Source organism: Bombus vosnesenskii, unplaced genomic scaffold, assembly GCF_011952255.1.
Source record: "Bombus vosnesenskii isolate JDL3184/JDL3185 unplaced genomic scaffold, Bvos_JDL3184-5_v1.1 scf7180000013348, whole genome shotgun sequence".
Taxonomy (NCBI): Eukaryota; Metazoa; Arthropoda; class Insecta; order Hymenoptera; family Apidae; genus Bombus; species Bombus vosnesenskii.
Window position 1 is genome coordinate 1,242,931 of NW_022882984.1, and position 21,799 is coordinate 1,264,729.

The 21,799-nt window shown below is 51.3% G+C and overlaps 2 protein-coding genes across 2 annotated transcripts in view; one reads left to right on the forward strand and one right to left on the reverse strand.

The window, feature by feature from the left end:
* Positions 1-194: 194 nt before the first annotated feature.
* LOC117236268 (protein PTHB1-like) overlaps positions 195-21,799 on the forward strand; it is a 26,111-nt gene continuing 4,506 nt past the window's right edge. Inside the window, exons 1-21 of the mRNA XM_033499071.1 lie at positions 195-1,530; positions 1,609-1,775; positions 1,856-2,185; positions 2,440-2,555; positions 2,719-2,889; positions 2,966-3,219; positions 3,780-3,988; positions 4,085-4,356; positions 4,416-4,851; positions 6,304-6,584; positions 6,657-6,745; positions 7,089-7,439; positions 7,470-7,805; positions 7,901-8,031; positions 8,154-8,331; positions 8,419-8,655; positions 8,719-8,958; positions 9,194-9,480; positions 9,563-9,733; positions 14,239-14,376; positions 14,461-14,806. Of these exons, the coding sequence (XP_033354962.1) occupies positions 1,371-1,530; positions 1,609-1,775; positions 1,856-2,185; positions 2,440-2,555; positions 2,719-2,889; positions 2,966-3,219; positions 3,780-3,988; positions 4,085-4,356; positions 4,416-4,851; positions 6,304-6,584; positions 6,657-6,745; positions 7,089-7,439; positions 7,470-7,805; positions 7,901-8,031; positions 8,154-8,331; positions 8,419-8,655; positions 8,719-8,958; positions 9,194-9,480; positions 9,563-9,733; positions 14,239-14,376; positions 14,461-14,703 (4,797 nt within the window). The 5' untranslated portion in view covers positions 195-1,370 and the 3' untranslated portion in view covers positions 14,704-14,806. The remainder of the gene's footprint in view (positions 1,531-1,608; positions 1,776-1,855; positions 2,186-2,439; positions 2,556-2,718; positions 2,890-2,965; positions 3,220-3,779; positions 3,989-4,084; positions 4,357-4,415; positions 4,852-6,303; positions 6,585-6,656; positions 6,746-7,088; positions 7,440-7,469; positions 7,806-7,900; positions 8,032-8,153; positions 8,332-8,418; positions 8,656-8,718; positions 8,959-9,193; positions 9,481-9,562; positions 9,734-14,238; positions 14,377-14,460; positions 14,807-21,799) is intronic.
* Positions 4,867-5,857, reverse strand: LOC117236407 (dynactin subunit 5). The gene is made up of 4 exons (XM_033499329.1): positions 5,716-5,857; positions 5,436-5,623; positions 5,226-5,337; positions 4,867-5,125 (listed from the first exon to the last, which is right to left on the reverse strand). The coding sequence occupies exons 1-4, from the start codon at positions 5,761-5,763 to the stop codon at positions 4,928-4,930; spliced, it is 546 nt and encodes a 181-aa protein (XP_033355220.1). The 5' UTR covers positions 5,764-5,857; the 3' UTR covers positions 4,867-4,927.

Below are 21,799 nucleotides of genomic sequence, written 5' to 3' on the forward strand. Positions count from 1 at the left end.
GTCTCCTTGCTTCACCGTCGCGCGCCACTCGTCCATCTTTTTGTTTTCGCCGACACCGTAGATAAACTTAAGCTGCGTTGCGCGATCGCGAGCGAAAAATTCCACGTACGATCCTTTTCGCGTCTACGTCTACGCGCGAAGGTGTCGACTATCGCCTCTCCCTGGAAATGCCCGGACCATTGTCCGAGCATCACGCTCTTCCGATCTAGTAAGAAGCGGGCGATTCGCTGGACTCGACGAATTCAACCTGGTTATGCGTCATCGCGCTCCATTCCGCCGCAACTTATTCCGAGCACGAACGCGAATGCTCTCGGTTAACGAGACCTCGACGTTGGTGGAAATCAACGATTCCCGTGGCGTTCGCGCTAGCTTGTTCGCCTCGACCTCGCCATCGATAGGTCGACAAACTAATGGGTAGGCGTTCGACGATCGCAGCTTAAGGACTCCGGAGTCCCTTTCGTTCCGTTCGCTGTTTCGACGCGTTGGCGCGCGCGCGTGATCCGAAGGAATCGGTCAGGGAAATTCGAGGAAAATACCGCTATGTCGATGCTGATCCGTCGATGTTGACGCAGAGGCACGAGCGGTCTCGTGACGCGCCGGTTTCGCGTAAATCCGATGTAATCCTTAGCACGCGTAGCTCATCGCAGTTGCATACTCCGGCGTGACGTTTGGTAGGAGGGCAGCCCACCTCCGCGAGTCGACAAACGACCTGCCGCTGATATCGACTACTCCGTGGGCTCGGCGCACGTGTCTATCACCAAGTCGTCACGCGATACACCGATGAGAGCCGCGCGCAACGCTGCATCTCCCCTTTGTGAGAATTTCTACGCGCGATTGCCTAATAACCTTCTCCCGCGCTCATATCGTCCTCTTTCTTCCATTTCTACGTCGCACCATCTTTGTCCGTCTCTACCTACTCCGTCGCTTGTCCGCCTTACCGGCGCGACGCGACGCGACGCGACGCTCTCTTTCGATTCGGTTTAGCCTTCCCGATAATAATCGTGTCTCGACTCAATCGTCTAATCGCCGATAGTTATCTTCGACCGAGCGATTCATCGATTGGAAAGAGGAACCGCGTTACGTTACGGCCTGCCTCTCCATTTACATCGGCAGCATCGAGCGTACCCTTCGTCGCGACGATTTCCACGAAGCGGCAAATTGCCGCTGTCGCGAGGAAAACGCGGCACGGAGAATCCACGACGTATCCGCGCGAGTAGCTAGCCCGTTATTTTCGAAGCCGGTAGTTTGCGGATAGGGCGGTTCCTCGCGAACCTTTGAATATTTCAAGTACAGCGAGCGTCGTCCCACGTCCGACGTCGTCGAGGGACAGTCGCGCGGTATTTCCCGACGCTCGTTCCTTCGACGACGTCATGCTGTTTCTCGGTCGAGTTCTCGGTATCGTGGCGATCCTCGCCGCTACTCGACCAGCGGTTGCGTTCGACTCGTGGTTCGTCGACCTGATCCACGACTCCGTCACCGTGCTGTTTCCACCGGTAAGAGTATCGGCGCATCTCTGTCGTGTCGACCATGGTAAGGCGAAAGTGAGAATCTCGTTAACGTTTGGTAACGCAGCGCATCGATAAGTCGAACGATCGTTTCCGTTCGTAGACGGCGCGATCGAGCTGTCCAGAAGGATGTCGAGAAAGGGTCTGGCTCACGACATACACGGCGAGTTGCAGGGATTCGAGCTACGAACGCGCCACGACGGCTGGGAACATCGGATTTTGTACGTGGTGGACCTGGATTGCGACTACGCGATTCCACTCTTGCGAGCGGTGCGTCGTCACGTTCGAAACGAGAAGCAGCGAAATGTCGCGCTCGATCTCTAACGACGTCGCGTCCATCCGATTCGCAGGCGAACGCGAGCGGCCAGTTCTCAGCGCCGATCAGATGGCTTCTGCTTCGAGATGGCACGATCGCTGGAAACTCGATGGCTCGCGTGGATCGAACGTTCAGCGATATGGCCGTTTACCCAGACAGCGAGGTGATCGTGGCGACGAAGCTGCGAGACGACGATAGCTTCGCGGAAATAACGTCCGTGTACAGGCCTAGCCCGTATCACGGTGTTATAACGGAGGATCGAGGAAACTGGACGGTGGATGGCGGCGTTCGAGCGGCGAATCTGCACGCGGCGTCGCGACGAAGAAGGAACCTTCGACGGACGCCTCTGAAATCCTGTCTCGTGGTATCTCTCGACACGCGATCGTCGAACAAAGAATTATCCGCCGCGGATTTGCGAACACGTGCCGCGATGAATTTCACTTTGGATCGCGCAAACAACGATAAGTGAAATTAAGATAACGAGTTTTGCAAATTGCAACAACGAGCGTAACGTCGCGTCGCGTCGCGTCTAACGCTCGTTCGCTGGCGGAGTTTTCAAACTCGCGAGCGTACATAATCGTCGCCTAATAAATTAGCCTTGCATTTGCATTCCCATAGATGACGGATCCCGATACGATCAACCACTTAACCGATTACGAAAATAAGCATATAGATGCGGTTACGAAGGCCAACTATCCTTGGATGTTGCATATAGCGAGCCGAATGAATGCAACGTGAGTCGCATTCGCGTTCCCCTGCCGCGTCGCTTCTCCTTTCTCTTGCATGGCAACCAGCATCCGACAGGGGCCGAAATGTCTCCCGCTGTGACGAACTTTTCGGCTCCTAGGAGATCATGCGTTCTAACGAGCTGCCTTTTTTCTTTCCGCATCGATTTAGCATCGACTTTCGCGTGACCAACACCTGGGGATATCGACTGGAGAACGGGTCGTGGAACGGCCTCACCGGGATGCTGCAACGACGAGAGATCGATATAGGAGGCACGGCAACCTATCTTATTCAACAGCGTATCGGTGTAATCGATTATGTACAACTTTATACCCGCACCAAGTAAGTCGTGTCGTTGGATAACGAAGGACGCGACGATCATCCGCGCGAACGTATGTACAAGCTTAAATCGCGACAGAGCGAAATTCATTTTCCGTGCGCCTTTGCTGTCCACCGTGAGCAACATTTTCACGCTGCCGTTTCAACGATCCGTCTGGATAGCGATCGGCGTTTTTCTTCTGCTGGTACTCGGCTTGCTCTACTTTTCCTCCAAATGGGAATATCGTCGGGGAGCATCGGCGAAAAGCGCCGCATATTGGCAGCAATTTCATCTGGACGAACAAACGCTCAGTGATAATTTCATGGTCGTGTTGGGTGCTTTTGCGCAACAAGGTAAGTTCGTTCTCGTTTCCAAGTATTGGAACAATGTAACGCGCGATTCGAATTTTTACGGGATACGATAATCTCAGCTTAGGTTATCAGACGAACGATTAAGCGATTAAAATTTTCTAAAAATTTGCCACATGTTTTGCAAAAGTCTCGCGACGTATCGTACGTTTTCATTCTTCTAACGTGTAAATTACGAGTTCAGAAAAGTTTACCTAGCACGAATCAAAATTTACAGGTAAATAAGAATAAATAAAGTAGAAAGAGATTACTATTACGAGTATCGGAATTGGTTAAAGTAACGATCGACGAACGATGAGATTATTATTATAACGTTATACAACGCGACATACGAATTCTCTTTTATCTTACGAATCTTTATACATCTGTACATAACTATCAAAGCGGACAGTAATTCTTGGATATTTTAACGATCTCCTAATCATCGTTATTTTCCTCGCTTTCTACGAGTGTTCCAATACTATGAACGGCGGTGTATGTCCTTCCTTTCGTTCGTTCGCGTTCCCTCTCCGACGAGTCGGTAAAATGGAACCGCAATTCCGCAGGATACTCTTACGAGCCGTATCGCGTTCCCTCGCGAATCGTCACTTTGATGCTTTTACTCGCCGCTCTCAACCTGTACGCCTCTTACACGGCCAATATCGTCGCTCTGCTCCAATCCACCACCGACTCTATCAGAACTATCGCCGACCTGTTCTACAGCCCGTTAAAATTGGGGGCGCAAGACGTGGTCCACGTTCGACACTACCTCAAGGTAGGCGGACCAAGAATTCGCGAAGAATCGCACCTCCTGCAACGCAGTTTACCAACTCGATCCAGTAACAATGTCCGTTTGCCGATCTTCTCGCAGAGCTTTCAAGATCCTCTGCGAAAAGCCATAGTGGAAAAGATCGAACCAAAGGGTCACAACAGCTCGTGGTTACCGGTCGAAGAAGGGGTTCGACGCGTTAAAGACGAGCTGTTCGCGTTCCACTCGGAACTGGGCGCGTTCTACAAGATAATGCAGGAGACGTATCGGGAGGAAGAGAAGTGCGGGATCACGGAGATCGATATACTGAACATGTTATATCCGCTTCTGGTGATCCCAACTCGATCGCCGTATCTGGAGATCGTAAAAAATGCGTAAGACGGTACGGATACACGGCAGTGGTACGGTAGGAAACAAAAGGAATCGTTTTCAGGGCTTTGGCGTTGGCCGAGACTGGTCTGCAAACCCGCGAAGACAGCCGGTTGTACACGAAGAAGCCCAAATGCCAAGGACAAACGAGCTTCGTCAGCATAGGACTCACCGAGTGCTATTTCGCGTTGGTGGCGGTGGGTTACGGGGCGCTTCTCAGTCTCGTTGTGTTGGCGGTGGAACATCTGTGGCATAGGAAAGGAAGCTTGATCGACCTCCGGGCCGTGAAGAGGTTCGCCTCGGACGCCTTGCCGTTTCCCGGTGAAACACCGAACGACAACGCGACACCTTGGAACGAAGGCGATCCGTTTGAGTTCATCGAGGAGAGTCGTCGCTTTCCGAGCAAGGAAACGGAGAACGGATCGGTGTCAGAGGACGCGGATGATCGTCAACGACGAGGAACACGTTCGACCATCGGGGATTCGGTGAATTCGGTTCAATGAAAACGTACGAGATAAGTAATGCATATTAACATGTTTCCGTATAAATTCTGTTCTCCACGCGCGTACAAACCCGTTAAACGTTGGACGGCAAAAAGTGTTGATAGTAATTTTTGGTGAATTCCAGCATGAGGTCGAGCGTGCACTCGGGTAAATCTTCGACGCACTTGGCAGGGTTGCCGGCGAAACGGGTAAACGAGGGTACCACGGTCTCCGGTGGTACCACCGCTCCATCCTCGATGTAGCAACAGTCTTTCAGGACGCACCTTCTCCCCTGCGTAGTTCAACAAGCACTTACTCTTTCTGTTATCCCGTTGCTTCAATTCGTGCAAATACGTATAAATAAAGTTTACGCGTGTATGCCTTATACGTACGATTACTGCATTTTTTCCTATGTATATGTAAGAGCCGACGATAGCTGCGTTAATCACCGCCCGTTCTCCTACGAACACGTGATCTCCCATCGTCAAAGGAAAGAAGGCAACGCTGAAGAAACGACGAAATGAAATCAGACGTTAGGCCGATGATAAACTTTCCGTCGTTTCTTTAATGCGTCGGCGATCACCGAGCCGCCAACTACCAACCCTCTGCTGAACTTCTTAAATGGTGGCCTTATAATAGCGTTCTTGCTGATAATACAATAACGTCCCGTCCTAACGTTTGCCAAATCGCCTCTGATAATAGCATCCGACTGTACGATCACCTTACCGTGCAACACGATATTCTGCGAACCACACAGAACAGTGTGTCTGCTTACTTTATTGCCGGATGCCTGAAACGTTAAAATCAAGAGAAACGGAAAAAGAGGTTAAGGTCGTCCGTATTCTTTTACCGTTATCGAATACCAGTTTCGACTTCTCCTACCGTTTCTACGTATTCCGCCTTACTGTAGTAAACGTCTTGGGGCTCCATATCGTCTTAATTTTCTTAACTCCAAGTAATCTTCGATTTCTCCAAAATTCAAAACACTGAACTGTCACGTACGTTGCAGAGCCACTGTCGACGCTTTCGCGTACTTGCGCTGCGCGCGACTGCCGGTAAGTCTCGCTATCTAGCGGCGTCGCGGATAACTAACGTACCCGCGGCGCCAAATTCGATTCGATCGTCGAGCGGGTTCCATACGCGAACGATCGAGTCAGCGAACCGAAAAAAGAAAAAAGAATACAGAGAAGAAACGTAAGGATCCAAACGTTTGATCCTTCTCACGGAAAAGTTGTCCAAACGGTCGGTCGATTTATGATCGTCGGGCGATAGCGTCGAATGGGCTAGCGACGCACGCGAGTGCCGCTATCGAACCACGTCGGTCGACTTAAGTTACGTAACAAATTCCGCTCGAACGCCGTGTTTTGAAGCAGCGACTCCATAGTAACGCCGATAGAGGGTAGAAAAGAGAAACGCGAGGCAAGCGGCCGCGAGATAGTAAACCATTTTCGTTGGTCCTCGAGCGTTTAGACAGCGATGTCGTTGTTCAAGACGAAAGAGTGGTGGCGAACGAGGTGCGGTGCGAACGAAACATTCGATAAGCACAGCCTATTGGCAGCGCCGTTGTTCGGAAAGGAGAGACAAGACGTGCTCGTGGTGGGAAGTCACGACGGTTACCTAAGGATGTACAGTCCGTCGTCGCGATGGGTGGACGAAACGAAATCACCGACCAACTACAAGTCCACGGATTTGATGATCGAGACTCGATTAGACGGTTGCATCGTGGATATGAAGGCGGGAAAGTTCGTCTCGTGAGTATCGGTGGTCGAAAGTCGACGAAACGTTGCGAATTACGAGAGGTTCACGACGATCGTTGGTTGCAGAGGATCGCAAGATCTACGTTTGGCGGTATTGACGCCATCCAAGTTGACTGTTTACAACGTGGCTCTGGTCGACCAATCCACCGAATACGGTTTGTCCGCCGATAGTACAAACTCTCCTCTGGTGCTCTCCTGCGTCGTTTCTCGCGCGCGTTTCGCAATCGTCTGGAAAGCGACGACGGCGAAACGCGTTGGAAAAGATCGCGACGATCGCGCACGTTCTTCGTTCTCGGCGAGCGGAGACGAGAGCGGGGAACAGCTTTCACGGGAGACGCGACACGGCGAAAGAACACGCCTCCGGGCGTAAAGTCGCGGACGTCGAATATTCGGCGGTCGGATGGTATCGGGCAGTCGCGCGATCCTTTCTCCGTCTCTGCCAGAGCCGAGTGCCCAGTTTCGCATCAAGTTTACACGGTAAACGCGTTTGCTTGACAGGAGATCGGTGCGAACTGAAGATCGCTTACGAGCATCCGCTGCCGAGATTTCCGGCATCGTTGACGATAGGACCGTTCGGCGGCGTTCGCGGCAGAGACTTTCTCTGCGTTCAATGCCTGGACGGGACGCTTCTGTTCTACGAGCAGGAGATGTTCGCGTTCAGCCAGGTGACGCGCAATCGGTTGTTGGCCGAGCCGATCATTTACGTTCCGCGCTACGATCTGTTCGTCGCCGCCAGCTCCTCCTGGTATCTCGAGTGTCACAGGCACGTGCTTGCTCGATGCGTCGTCGCGTCGTCCGCTCGACCACGGCCGCTAATAAAACTCGGTGTCGCGGTAGCGACTCGAGCGTAACGCGTAATTAAATAAGTAAGTAAGTAAGTAAGATATATGGCGTGGGTTGCGTTGCCATTGCGTAGGTACCAAAGTATGGCGGAGTGGTCGAGAAGCACGGAACGAGTCTCCGGGAGCGCGAACGGCGCGGAGGAGCGCGACGCGCCGCATCGGCGCGCCAATGCCACGAGCCTCGAGCCAGATTGGACGTACAACATCGGCGAAGCGGTTCTCGGCATCGAGGCTGTCACTTTGAGCAGCTTCGAGGTTGGCATAGTGGTTCTCGGCGAGAAACATCTGTACTGTCTAAAGGACAATTGTACGTCGGTCAAGTACGCCAAGAGGCTGGAATACAAGCCGCTCTGCTTTCGAGCTTACGTTATCGGTAATTAGCTGGATGGTTGAGGTCGGTTCGTGCGTTATCGGTTCAATGGAAAACACAGACGCACTGATCCACCTCTATGACGACGATGCTTTCAGAACCGGACGGGAAGTTGATGGTGCTCGTAATCGCCGACACAAGCACTCTCATGATTTACGAGGGTAGCACGTTGAAATGGTCGGCCCAACTGCCTTTCGCGCCGGTTGCCGTTGCCAGAGTTCAATTAGAGGTGAGTCCGAGTTGGGCCGAGTCGAGCCAACGCGAGTTTGGCTTATCGCGAAACAGGGCCGCGCTCTTTGCATTTCACGGTTACCGTTTGGGGACAATTGTCGTGGCTCGCGATGTTTACAGCACCTGCAGGGCGTGATCGTAGTCTTGTCAGCCGATGGTCGACTGGAAGCCTGCTACTTAGGTTCGGAGCCGAGTTTATTCGTCGCGCCGCCGCTTCATCCACGGGGTTACGATTACACCGCAGCGGAACAGGAGTTGGCGGAACTGCGAGCTCTCTCGAGGAAGAGCAAGGATTCCGGTGAGACCATAGCGCGCGTATACGACGACGGCTATTGCCACGCGTTTCGTACGATCGCAGTGACATTGAACAACGATCGTTCGACAGAGGATCGCACCAGCGACGCAGGAATGGACGCGGAGCTCATAGTATCGATAAACGTGTCGCTGGATTCGAATTTGTCGGATCATCGTTCAGACAGCGAGATGGAGGCGCAGCTGCAACCGATCTGCAACGTCACCATAGAGTTGTCGTCGTACGCGGTCCTCAGCGACGTCCAGGTCTGCGTCGACGTATCCAAACCTCTGGTCGTCGCTGACGATTTCTACGCTCTTCCGAATCTCTGTAAGCGAACTCGAAGACACTCGTGTCTGGCCGTTTTACGTCAGCCGAATTTTCAACTTCCAGGCGAGCGACACGCGACGAAGACCCGGGTGTACGTGGACGGGGATTTGCCGGCGATCTCTTCGGAAATCAGAGCGACCGTGACTTACCGAACGGACGCAGGTGCCTTAAGATCGGTGCGAAGAACCAGCCAATTGCCCCTGAAGACGATGTTGAGAAGCTGCCCGCCTGAAAGCTCGGCCTCCTTCGTCACCGTGATCAAGAGCGGCGCTCCTTCGCTCACCTTCACCCAGCTGTTCCCCGGTAAACGCGTCTTAAATTCCGTTCCGTCGATCGACGATCCGAATCTGTCGTTTATTCGCCTCGCGGCGCTCTTCGTCTCCCCTTTTCGCCGTGGCTTTCTTTTTATCGCTTCCACCTCTTCCTCGGCACGTGCGAAACTCGAAAACGGCTAATTTATCGTTCATCGTTCTGAAAAAATTCTTGCACGTTAACGCTATGGACCCGTGGCTCAGGAACGCGAACGTTGTCTGTTCAGAATTCAGCGCGGATCAGTCGCAAAGACAAGGGTGGAACGCTCTGGGTTTGCGGCACCTGAATTCTGGCCACACGGTCACCGTCGTTTCCGGTAATGCCGGAAATCGATATCGGGTACAGTCCAACGACGGGTTGTCGTCGACCTTGGTCGTTTCTCGACTGATCGACAGATCGAGGAGCAAAAAGGAGGAAAGTGTCGGGACGACCATAGGACAAAATCATATTCGGTTGGTGCATCAACGGATAGACGATCATTTTGCAGCGCGACAAAAGATTAACAGAATAACGGTAAGTACGGAGGCAACCGATCAACGTCGTCTTTCATAGAATCGTCGAAACTATACGGTGTTGTATTCATTGTCGAGCACAGAACGAGATAGGTCTGCTGACGAGTCAGCTGAGAAACGTGGAAAGAAAAATGCTGCGAGCCGTGAGAGAAAGAAACGAGCGATCTCTGCACGATACCGGATTGCCGTTCCTCTTCGATTCCACTTGTGACGCGATCTTCGCGCTTCTCGAGCAACTCGCGCAAGCGCGAGCGGTGAGTTTATTCATTTTTTGCTTATTTCATTCAACGAGCATGCGTCGGTTGGTACCGGATACTCCAAGTTGTAGTTAATTTAAAGAAGAAGAAGGAGCACTGAATATAAGCGGCGACATTTGCAATTTCGTCTAAGATACTGTGGATGCCTTAACCTCTTAAACTACAACTACGGGCGTAGCCCGTAGTACGACGACCGGACCAAACGTGAATATTTCGGGCATGGCCCTTTGTACGATGATCGGGCCAAATGTGAATATTTCGTGCATAGCCTATAGTAAATGATCTGACCAAACTTAAATGTTACGGGCATGGCCCGTCGTAGATGATTGGGCCAAGCGTGAATATTTTGGGCATGGCCCTTTGTACGATGATCGGGCCAAATGTGAATGTTTCGTGCATGGTCCGTAGTACGATGATCGGGCCAAACGCAAATATTACGGGCATAGCCTATAGTAGATGATCTCACCAAACTTAAATGTTACGGTCATGGGCCGTTGTAGATGATTGGGCCAAGCGTGAATATTTTGGGCATGGCCCGTACTACGATGATCGGGCCAAACGTAAATATTGCGGGCATAGCTCATAGTAGATGATCTGACTAAACGTAAATATTGCAAGCATGACCCGTAGTACGATGATCGGGTCAAACCTAAATATTACGAGCATGGTCCGTAGTACGATGATCTGATCAAACGTAAATATTGCGGGCATTGCCCGTAGTACGATGATGGAACCAAACCTGAATATTTCGGGCATTGCCCGTAGTACGATGATCTGATCAAACGTAAACATTACGGGCATAACCCATAGTAGGTGATCTGATCAAACGTAAATATTGCGGGCATTGCCCGTAGTACGATGATCTGACCAAACGTAAATATTACGAACATGGCTCGTAGTAGATGATAGGACCAAACCTGAATATTTCAGGCATTGCCTGTAGTACAATGATCTGACCAAACTTGAATATTTCGGGCATGGCCCTTTGTACGATCATTGGGCCAAACGTAATTATTACGGGCATAGCTTATAGTAGATGATCTGACCAAACTTAAATGTTACGGGCATGGCCCGTCGTAGATTATTGGGCCAAGCGTGAATATTTTGGGCATGGCCCTTTGTACGATGATCGGGCCAAATGTGAATATTTCGGGCATTGCCCGTAGTACGATGATCTGACCAAACCTTAATATTTCGGGCATTGCCCGTAGTACGATGATCTGATCAAACCTAAATATTACGGGCATGGCCCGTAGTACGATGATCTGATCAAACCTAAATATTACGGGCATGGCCCGTAGTACGATGATCTGATCAAACGTAAATATTGCGAGCATGGCCCGTAGTAGATGATAGAACCAAACCTGAATATTTCGGGCATTGCCCGTAGTACGATGATCTGACCAAACGTAAATACTACGAGCATAGCTCGTAGCAGATGATCGGATCAAACGTAAATTCTCGAAGGTAAATCGTAGGTTAAGGGGTTAAGGGGTTTGAGGATGAAAAAGTCAGCGATCTCGCTAAGACAGTTCACGATCGAGCAAAATCTATCGATACAGCCGAAGTTACCAAAGTTACTTCTATATGGAACGATATGGAAAAGTTGCCTTCTTTTAACGATGACCTCAGGATCGTATAATTTTCAAAAGTACGAGAATTTCTGGATGGTGAACGAATTGGTTGAGGATCTCTAAAACTAAAGTCAGATCCTGTATGGTGGCACGTTGATGGAGCGTGAGCATGTTCGAAGCGATAAGAATATTTTCATAGTTACGGCAAGTTTTTGCTTATACTAGAAATTTATGTTGCATACTTTCGAGCAATTTCACGCGATTCGACCGTGCTGGATTCCATATTTGAGACGCGTATTCGAAGTATGGTATAACTAGAGACGGGTAAAGTATTTTAATCCCTTAACAGTTTATCCTGGGTATGACTGGAGCAGAGCGTCAAGTACCGTACAGTTTATCCCGAGTGCGATGTCGGCACGGCGTGCGTCAGAACTGTTTAGCCCTTCGTTCTATTAAAATTAGAAGCTCCGGTCCAGAAAATCTACATATTTTGTATATTTTAGAATACTTCCGTTCGCCATAAAAAGCGTGAAAAAATGTGTTCTATATTAATAGCAAACTTTCGTTTACAGAGAGTTTTTGTTCCGGTGTAATCGTCGACGCGAACGCAGAATTCGAACACGGGCCAAATTTTGTACGTTTTCAAATTCGCATGATTTTTCCGTATTTCGAAATGACTATAGCTTCCTGGTAATCGAAAATATGAAAAAAAAGACAAGATACCGTTCGGACTAAAACTTATTATCGTGTATTTTGTATTTCAAAATTTATTACACGTCACGTAATTATCAAAAAGGTACTTGCAAAACGCGATTTTCTAAATTTGTTTATTAGCCATGAAATTATTTTAGAACGTGAAAAAATTATGCAATTTTTTAATTAGAGAAGTTAAGGGCCAAAGGTTTTTTGGAAATTCGCGTGGTGCTCCGTAACGACACTCGATGATTTTAAGGCGTTCTTTTTCTTACACGATTAATTAATACGGTCAGCAAAAGATAACGAGAAGGAAAAAGTAACGTCTAAAGCGGTTGTAGTTCCTTGTTTGTCCACTGCTGCGTCATTTATAGAGTAGGCGAAATCAAGTAGTGTTTTCTTCCGCGTGAAACGCATAACGCGATATCTCGAGATATTAAACGGTAGCATGTTTTCAACGTTTCATTCATAAAGTACGAAGAAATCGCTTCGAATGTCCCAGGCATCGATTAAGAATTCCACGCTACTCGTATACGCGTCGCAGCAGCTGTTAGCCAGCGATTTACAAAAGCAAAGCGAGGTAATCGTTGTACGAGACTTCCCGTTTGTGTGCACGGTGCGAGTCGCTTGAAGTCGTTACTTTTACTAGTACTATTCGCTCAGGTACTATTGCTATTAAAGCTAAGTTCGATCAGCTGTTAACACTAGAACTACCGACATTCGAGACGCGGCTATTCTCTACCAAAACCAGTCGAAACGACTGGTCTTTAAAAAATACGTAACAGTAGAATATCTTTATATTTATTGATCTGTTGTTATCTTACAAAAGAAACTCCATGTTCAGAGATCATAAAAACTATATAATAACAACTTCAATAATAACAACAAGTACAATAACGAAGAATATTCAGTAGCAAAATCTTTGGTAACAAGGATATTAAAATAAATTTGCATTGGTAAATATAACAAGTACAGGGTGGTTGATAACTGGAGGTACAAGCAGAAAGGGGGCGATTCTAGGCGAAAAAAGAAGTCGAAAATATGGAATAAAAATTTTTTTTTTTAATTTTTCCATCGAGACAACGATCTACGGTGAGATCCGTTGTAACGAGATGCGACAAAGTGCACGCGTACCGAGCGAAAGTTCAAAGTCGATTTTCCCGAAAACAAAGCCACGAACGAAAAATTTTTATTCCATATTTTCGACTTCTTTTTTCGCGTAGAATCACCCCCTTCCCGCTTGTACCGTCAGTTACCAACCACCCTGTATAATAATAAGCGTAATAAACGTGATAGAATAAATAAAATACAAATATAACTTAAATTATTCCTTCTTCCGCGTGCATTTTCCGCATACGTATTTTTTTACAAAGATTGCAAATGCCGATGGTCTTATTATTATTACAGTATCCTATCTGACACCGTCAGCTGTTGATGCTGTAACTTGGTTTTGGTTTGGAACACTTTGACTGCCACGCGGAAATCACAAGTTTCGCTGAGGACGCCACGGGAGTATTTTTATTATTCGAAGCGTACAACGGCAAAATAATAATAAATTAACGACGTAAGACAACGTTCTTGCCCAATGGACCGTTTATCTCGTCGGTGGTCACGGGTGACCACCGTGGCGCCTTGGTAACAATTGATAGCGACATATTATAACGAGTCTTCGTTTATTTCGACAAACCATTCGCATTTGTTATTTCGTCGCGAGCAAAACGTGCAGAATATATCGTTGAAACGCGTAGAAGATATTAGTAAACGGTATTTGCTCGTTCTATATATAACAGTAAGGTATGTGCACACTTCTAACTTCAATTATACGATTATAAAGCGGCATTTACGATTATTTTCTAAGCTGTGTTTGGAATAATACTCGTAGATTTCCCCTCGAACATATGGACGTAAACACAGTGCATCGTTAGATGCAAGAGTAGTCCTCATTTTTTTTTTTTATCGATTTTCTGATAAAAGTGTTTAATCGTTCAATGGGACACTTTTTGTCTCAAAGTATCTTCTATTTATCGGTAATATTCGAAATGCCCTAACTGTCAATCTTCGTACAATTTTTAACAAGTTGTAACGGAAGTCGAAGAAGTGGAGGAAGTTTCGTAAGAAGTTGAAGCGCTCCGGTCATCAATGACCGATTATTGTATTTGATCGTATTGTATTTGACCAACGTGGCAGTCAAAGTATTAAATCGATAAGTAAATTAAACACAACGAATTGTCTCAGGAACGAGAACGGGCCGGCCACGAGCTTCGATGCAGCGTCGAGTTGTTATTGTTGCTGGTACGATCGAACGCGACCAACGATAAATACGAAGCGCTGCGGGCAGCGATCGGGTTCGAACCACGTCCGTGCGATCGTTTCGTAAGTAACGTCATACGCAACGTCGATAACGTGCAGCTTCGCACGGTTCATTCAGACATAACGAAGCTTCGCGTGTGCAAACAGGACTGGGAAGAAATCGCCGACGCGGCTCTGGCCGCTCTGCTGAAGTCCGTTTTGAAAAAGTCTGGAAGCTCGGAGACGCGACCGTCGTCGACGTGGAACGCGCTCACACCCATCGCGTCCAACAAGGAGGTGAACAAGTTGAAGACGCGGCTGGTCCAGGCGATTCGACGACTCGAAGGCTCCAGGGAATCCGACATCGCGGAGATCGAGCTGAACGACGGCAACGTCGAGTCTGCTCAGTAGCTCTCCTCCTGCTTATTTTCGTTCGTCCTCCTGCGATACTTCTCCGTCGAATTGGCCTGAAAAATGCGTTTCGGGAAGCTGGTTGTTGGATCGATCGAAACAGGTGACGGAGGCGCTGGCGTGGAAACTTTTCGCTCGATCGATCGCTCCTATTGCGAGTTTGCTCGCGCGGTTTCATGGCCAACGAGCCGCGATTCGCGATCCAAGCCACGCTACCGCGGTATCCTCGAGAAGTGGATAGAACTCGATGAAACGCGTTGCTCGAATCGCCGAGCCACGCCACGATGATTCATTCTGGCGCCGTGATTCTGCTTTGCCGACTCGTTAGTTAACGAAGGAATCGCGCGAGTCGAAAGATTCGTCATTTCGTCTGGCAATTCGATGACAATGCGCGTTTTGTTCCATGATTTTCCGATAGTTACACGCACCGACGCATCCGCGATAAAACGCGATCGGACCTCGCGTGCACCGCATTCCACGATAAATCTTTTGCACGGTCGATGAACGTTCGTTTCGAGCGAGTTTGATCGTCGAACGGTTCGCAGCAACGACCACGGTGATATACGTTGGTTTCGTGTGTGACGACAAGCGCGGACGCGTTTTATCGCGATAACCGAGCTTTTGTTCGAGGCCGTTTCGAGGAACGAACGTTCGCGGTCGGAAGCGACGCGTTAGAGGAAAGACCGCATCCTCGATGAGACATCGAGCGACAAATAGATTCGCCAACCTTTCCGCTTCGCCTTCTCCCTGTCGCGTAGTCGCGTCGCGTCGCGTCGCATCGCGTCGTTCGCTTCGTACCGGTAGTCACGGACAGTCGAGAATCGTCGCGATTCTGTTGTTTCACCGTTGCTCGTTGCCAGTCGTTGCGTCGTCTTTCGTTTCTTAGCTGCCGATGGTGTTCGCCGAGAACGGACGAAGAACGGTAATACGTGCGCGGTGTCTCTGTTCTCTGTGCGCCGTGGGGATTACGCGGAAACTCGTCCGAGAGTCGGCAATCGACGACCTTCTCGGAAGAAAGAACGATCCGACGCGAGATGCGATTACGACCGCGATTTCTTTCTTACACGGTAATTCACGATTGCGACAGCTACGCGATCGATCGGTCGCTTATTTCGGTCGGCTTAAGAAAAAAAAAAGAAAGAAAAGAAAGAAAAACACACGTTTCTATACGCAAACGCTACGGCGATACGGAAAATTCGGCGCGCGCGTTGGTTCGCGACCGATGCAGGACGGACAGCTCGTTACCGCCTCCGGAAGCGATTGATTGCGAACGCCGCTAATTAGCTTACCATATACCGATAAAACCTGCCTCTTTGCCTCTTTGCCTCTTCGCCAGGACGACCGAGAACGGTCGGTCGGCTCGAGTTCCTCCGACTTCCCCTCTGCCTAGGCATCCCGCGCGCTCGCGTGCCTTGCACACCCGTCCTCTTGCCGCTTCGCGATCCTCCTTCTCCTCCATCTCCTCCTCCTCCTACTTCTGCTCTCTCTCTCCGCCTTCTGCTCGGCCAGGCTAAAGCAGGATACGGTCGTTTCCGGAAACGCGATCGAGATTACGCGCGAATCGTACGCCGCAACCTTCTTCCTTTTTCACGCTCGAGATTGCGTCGCGAGCGTGGCGACCTCGAGAACCTGCTTCGGAAAGAACGTTGCCCGCTTTGAATTTCGCGCCACGCCGTGCCATGGTTATCGGGGTCGAGCGACGTTCCGCCGTAGAGCGAAAGAGACAGAGAGATAAAGAGAGAGAGAGAGAGAGAGAGAGAGAGGCTCGTCGGCACGGCGCATGATTTAAAAGCGGACCACCTCGCTAAATTCTCGAACCCCCCTGGGACCACCAATGGAGTTCTTTCGAAGAGGATCGGAATCTCCGTGAGAGCGGTAATCAGGGATAACGAGGCGGTCGAACCGACTAAACGGCGGCAAGGGGAGCGCGCGGTTAGAGAATTCTCTCACAGGGCTCTTCTTCCGACCAATTACCTCGGTTCTCGGCTCCTACCCTAAATACCTATTGCCTCTCTTTCGGTGGTCGATATCCCCGAGCGGGCCAGCCGTGTGGGCCGTCCATCGTCCTGTTCCAACGTTCTCCACTTAACTGCGAGCTGACCAGCCGAGGATGCGTTTGCGCCTTCTTCCTCGTCTACGGTCTACCTGACGATGTTACAACGTGTACCTCGCCTTGCAATTTCTTTGTACGTTAGTCGCGTGTTTGAAAATTTCGCGCGGCCCGAGAAGGTCGTCCGGCGGCCTGGGTCGAGAGAAAGCAGCGCGCAACGATTCGCTCGATGGACTCTCGTAAATCATCCTAATGGAAGATGGAGCGACCGACGGTTTCAAAGATTCCACGAAAATCGTTCCGATCGAGCCGAAAGATAGGGATAAGCCGAAAGATAACGATGAGCCGTAAGATAAGGCGCGGTAACGACAGGGTCCCTCGAGACTTCCGCAAATTTATCGTCCGTTTTTCTGATCCTCGGAAAACTCGAGCTTCCGGTCGAGTCGTGGGCTCGCAACTCTGGCAGAGTCGAACGTACTCTGACGTCGTACTCTCGCTATCTGTTGGAAAGGAAAAGCGTGGCTTTGTTTTTCGAGTAACGCTCGGCGAACATCGCGCGGTAGTTACGCGCGCGAAGGCTGCGTACGCTCGATTCGCCGAAAATAGCCGCTAGTGTAACGCGCGCGCGTATCGGCCAACGTGGTCGCGTCGTAGAATCGCAAGAGAAAATAAATTTCGCGACTGGAATCTGTTCGAGGAATCGTTTCTTTTCGTTGATCCCGCGAATCGGAATGTTACGATGGAAGAAAGACGAGTCGCGTGGTTCGCGTTTCGCGGTTCGCGCGTGGTCGCGTAGCCAAGCGGACCGCGACGCTGCCAACGATATTTCGAAAACGGCGCTTCCCACGCGAACGTCTGTTCAGCGTTTGCCGCTCGTTTATTTTGCTAATTCAAACAAATGCTCTCGATCGATCGTTTATGGCGCGCGGCTGGCACGTCTTTTCGCGGCGTGGTTTCTTTCTCGCGATAAGCCTCGGAGGAAGATGGGAGGAAGGGCCACTCGGCGAGATGAGAAAATCGGCCGAAGTCGGGCGAACGTTAAGCAACGGTCGACCGGTGAATCGAAAGCGAACTCGTTGGCCGAGGTTTGCCTTTTCAGGTCGCGAAAGATGTTTGGCTCGCGTGCGAGCGATATCCCTAAACGACCTTGCCGCGAGCATGTCCCACGTTACGTACACCGAATGTGCAATACGTACGCGTACGTTCTCGCGCGAGTTAATCCGAGTTCGACTCGATCCGATCCGATCCCCTGTCACACCTTACGATATTATACGATACGATGCGATACGATACGAAACGACACGATACGATACGCGTTATTATCGTGGAGCGGATCACGACGCGGCTCGAGCGAAGCGTTGCGCCTACCGGATACGAGCCGTGGCGATCGACACGCGCGCGGCTACCGACAACGCGTCAACAACGACAACAGCGATATCGTGTAACGAACCCGACGCTCGGTCGAAACAGATCCGAACGCTGTCCGTTACGTGGAGAAAAACGAACGTAAGGTTCGAGTGGAAGAGGAGATATCGCGGAGCAACGGTACTCTTCGGCTTCGTGCTCGTCCCGTGGCGTTGCAACGAGCAGCGAGAGCGGTCCTCGCGTCATCGAAGGAGCCCCGCGTCCTACGTAGTAGGCGAAATTTCTCCGTAACGGTCGCGAGGCGATACCCGGTCGGAGGACTGTGCCAAGCGAGGTTTCCGCACGACCTTGCACTCGTTACGCGAAAGAAAGCAAAAGCGAACGACGCGGTTGCAGTTTGACGTTCCGCTCGTTGCAAACAGGACCGTTTCTCACTCGTCTCTCCTTCGTCCATTTCCCTCCGCTGTCCGTCCAATCTGCTCTCCTCTGTTTTTCGTTCTTCGATTCCTCCGTTTCGTCCTGCTCGCGCGTGCGTCGATGATCGCGGATAGCGCGATCGAGTCTTAATTCCGCGTTTTCTTTCCAGAGACACGCGCGAAAACCGATTCGCGCGCTCGACCGCGATGTCGCGAGGTAACGAAACTATTCGACGCGAACGTTGTTTGCACGTTCGGCGATGACCGAGTGGAATTTAATAACGAGTGGCGTGCGACTCTGCTTTCTGGTCTAGCTTTCTTACAGCGGCTCGTTGCAAGGGCGCGCTTCCACGAACAAAGCTAACAAGGTAGGTAGTACTTCTCGTTACGAAGATCCGCTCGCGGAATACTCCACATCGTCGAGACGCGACGGAGAAGAGAGCAAAGATGGAAAGAGAGGGAGGCGACGAGAGGATCGGAGCCGCTCGTCGTGCTCGCTAAGCTGCTGCGGAACAAGAAAGGAGGAGGTGCATACCTAGCGCGTCGTTTCTTTCGCATCGGGTCGAATCGATCGTAAACTCGTTAATGGTATCGAGGTTAATGCTCGCGGATCGATCGGGTCGGCGAGCAGGCTGTTTGTGCGAAATCCTCGATATTCCGTTGCCGGATATCTCGTAAAAACGCCGTATTATTGAATGCGCGCGGCCGATACGATTATCGAATTGGAACACCGTCGATAGAACGGCCGGATTTCCAAGACGTTGCCGTTGACGAACGCGACGGCACCGATCGAGAGGAATACGTGACCGGCCAAGAACCGGGAACGCTGGTCCAACGAGTCAGCGGTGTCGCTGGTCGTTCGAAGTTCGGGGTCGGACGAGTCGTCTCGAGTCGTCGTACGCCGCGCCGAGGAATCGGCATTTTCCAGCATTCCGATCGAATAGGGACGCGCGTGATAGCCTCTCTTCTCTTCTTCTCTCCTCTCTTCTCGCCACCGGCCCCCTAAGATAAAACGTACGTTTCGTAGCCGGTGTGTAGCTACTCGTTCGTGCTCCGCGACGCGACCAAACTTTTTCTCCTCCGTCTTTCTTCCTTCTCTCGCCTCGTCTCGCGGATCAGTCTTCCTTCTACCTTTCTCAGCACCGATTCGCGCAATCCGGTCGACCGCTGCCGTCGTCTATCTTATCGCTGGTGTATGACCAGCCGCGGACGCGACCACGATCGAACGAGTTGCCGCCGTGTGCTACGTCGAAGAATGCTCCTCGAGATCGGTAGTCGTCGTGCGAGACGCTCGTTCACTCGCTCCGAATCGATAGAAATCGGACGGCTGTCGCGTTTTGTCGCGTACAAAAATTGTCAAACTACCGGGTAATCGAATCGGCGATGTCCTAACTCCTAACCCATGCTTCCAAGAGAGAGAGAAGAGAGAGAGAGAGAGAGAGAGGAGAGGAGAGAGGCCGAGTTCGAACGTTCTCCCCCTCTTCGTCGAAACCTCGCTCGCAGTTTCTCCTCCGCTGTTCTCTTCACCGGTTCTCCGAGCGAACCCACTCTCTATCGGAGGCAACTGCCTCCTCCTCTTCCTCCTTCTCCTCCTTCTTCTCCTCCTTCTCCCGATTCCCAAGCTCTTGTTCCTCCAGCTTCCCGCGCTGCTACTCTGCCGCCACCTCCTCCACCACCACCGCCACCACCGCCACCACCGCCACCACACCGTCACCTCCGCCGCTGGCCCGACGACCATCTCCGACGTAGCCACCACTCTCGGCCATTTCCAGTCGCCTTTCCCCGCTGTACCTCCGCTCTGGCTAGTCCAACACGCAGCTACGGAGCCTCGTTAGTCGTTACACGCTCGAACGATCCACGGTGGTGGAAGTCGCAACGGAACTTTAGTGCAGCTGCGGCGAGCAGCTGACGCGGAATCGTCGGTAGTTGGTAGTCGAGGTTGCCCCGCGAACGCAGTAGCGCGGTTCGATTCTTCGAACGGTGGTTTTCGTTTGCGACGCACCGCGCGCGCGCGCGGTCTTTTACGCGGTTGCGAGCAGAAACGCGAAAGTTAGTCGAAACAGTGTTGTTGCGGGGATTCCACAGAGAGAAAGAGAGAGAGAGAGAGAGAGAGAGAGCGCGCGTCGTTTCGAACACGTCTCGGGCTTTCCCGCTCGTCAAATGTACCAAGTCTCGATTTATCGCGGCCAACGGACAGTAGCCTCGTCGACGCGTCGGCGCCGAGTGTCACGGGTGCGTGGCGATACTTCGACCGAGTCGACGTCGACGGTTCCGGTAAGTCGATTCGTTCCGATTCCCCAGCGAATTTTTCGTGCTTCGTATTCTGGAACGCGTGGAACGCGCGGTTTGCCGTACGATACGTTCGCGCGTGCCGGTTTCGCGATCCTGCGAATCCCACGCGAAGAACGAAACGTCGATGCGACGAAACGACGAACACCTGTGACGATGTGTAACGCGGTCGACGTCGAGGATGTAGCCGCGACGTTCGCACGCAATCGAACGATCGATCGATCGATCGGTGCAGCTCGCCAACGATTATTCGAAATCGAACGAGTGGTGGCGCGTGGAATTTGCGCTCGATCCAGCAGGGTTAAAGAGAAGAGGAGGAAGAGAACGGTCGCGCACGATACAGGATCGAAGGCGGCGCGTAGCCGTCTGACAGCCCAGAACACGGTGCTAGATGTCGCCAGTGACGCGATCCGCTTTGTCCCGCTGATCGTGATCGTCCAAGACTCGCCGGCTCGTTCCCCTTCTCCCGTCCGTCTTTCCTTTTCTTCCCTTTTCTCTCCATCTCCTCTCGGTTTCTCGGCTGTTCCCGCCGTTTCCATTTCCTTCTTTCTTCCGATTTCCCTGTTTTGCCCTCGCGGTTACCTTCGACCGGCACCGACGCGTAAAACAACGAGCAACGAGGTAGAGAGGCAGGCCAGCTCGCGCGTTCAAGGTGCTCGCATACCGACGCACGCGCGGCCGGATCGCGCGCTGGCCCTTCTCGTTCCACGCACCTGTTCCGTTGTTGTCGTTCCGCCACGGCGTGCTTGCACGCGACAGCTCGTGCCACTTACCTCCAGTTACTCGTCGAGAGCCGGCCTCTTCGCCGATCGTGTAAGAACACCGCATCGTGGATCGCGCGCGTGCGTTCGTTCACCACCTTCGGGGACGGTGTTTCGTCTCGTCGCTTTCGTACGGATTGCCTCTCGTGGACGTCGACGTGGTCGCGATCGAGTCGCCGGTGTCTTCGCGTGGTCGCTAGTTCCGCGAACGATTC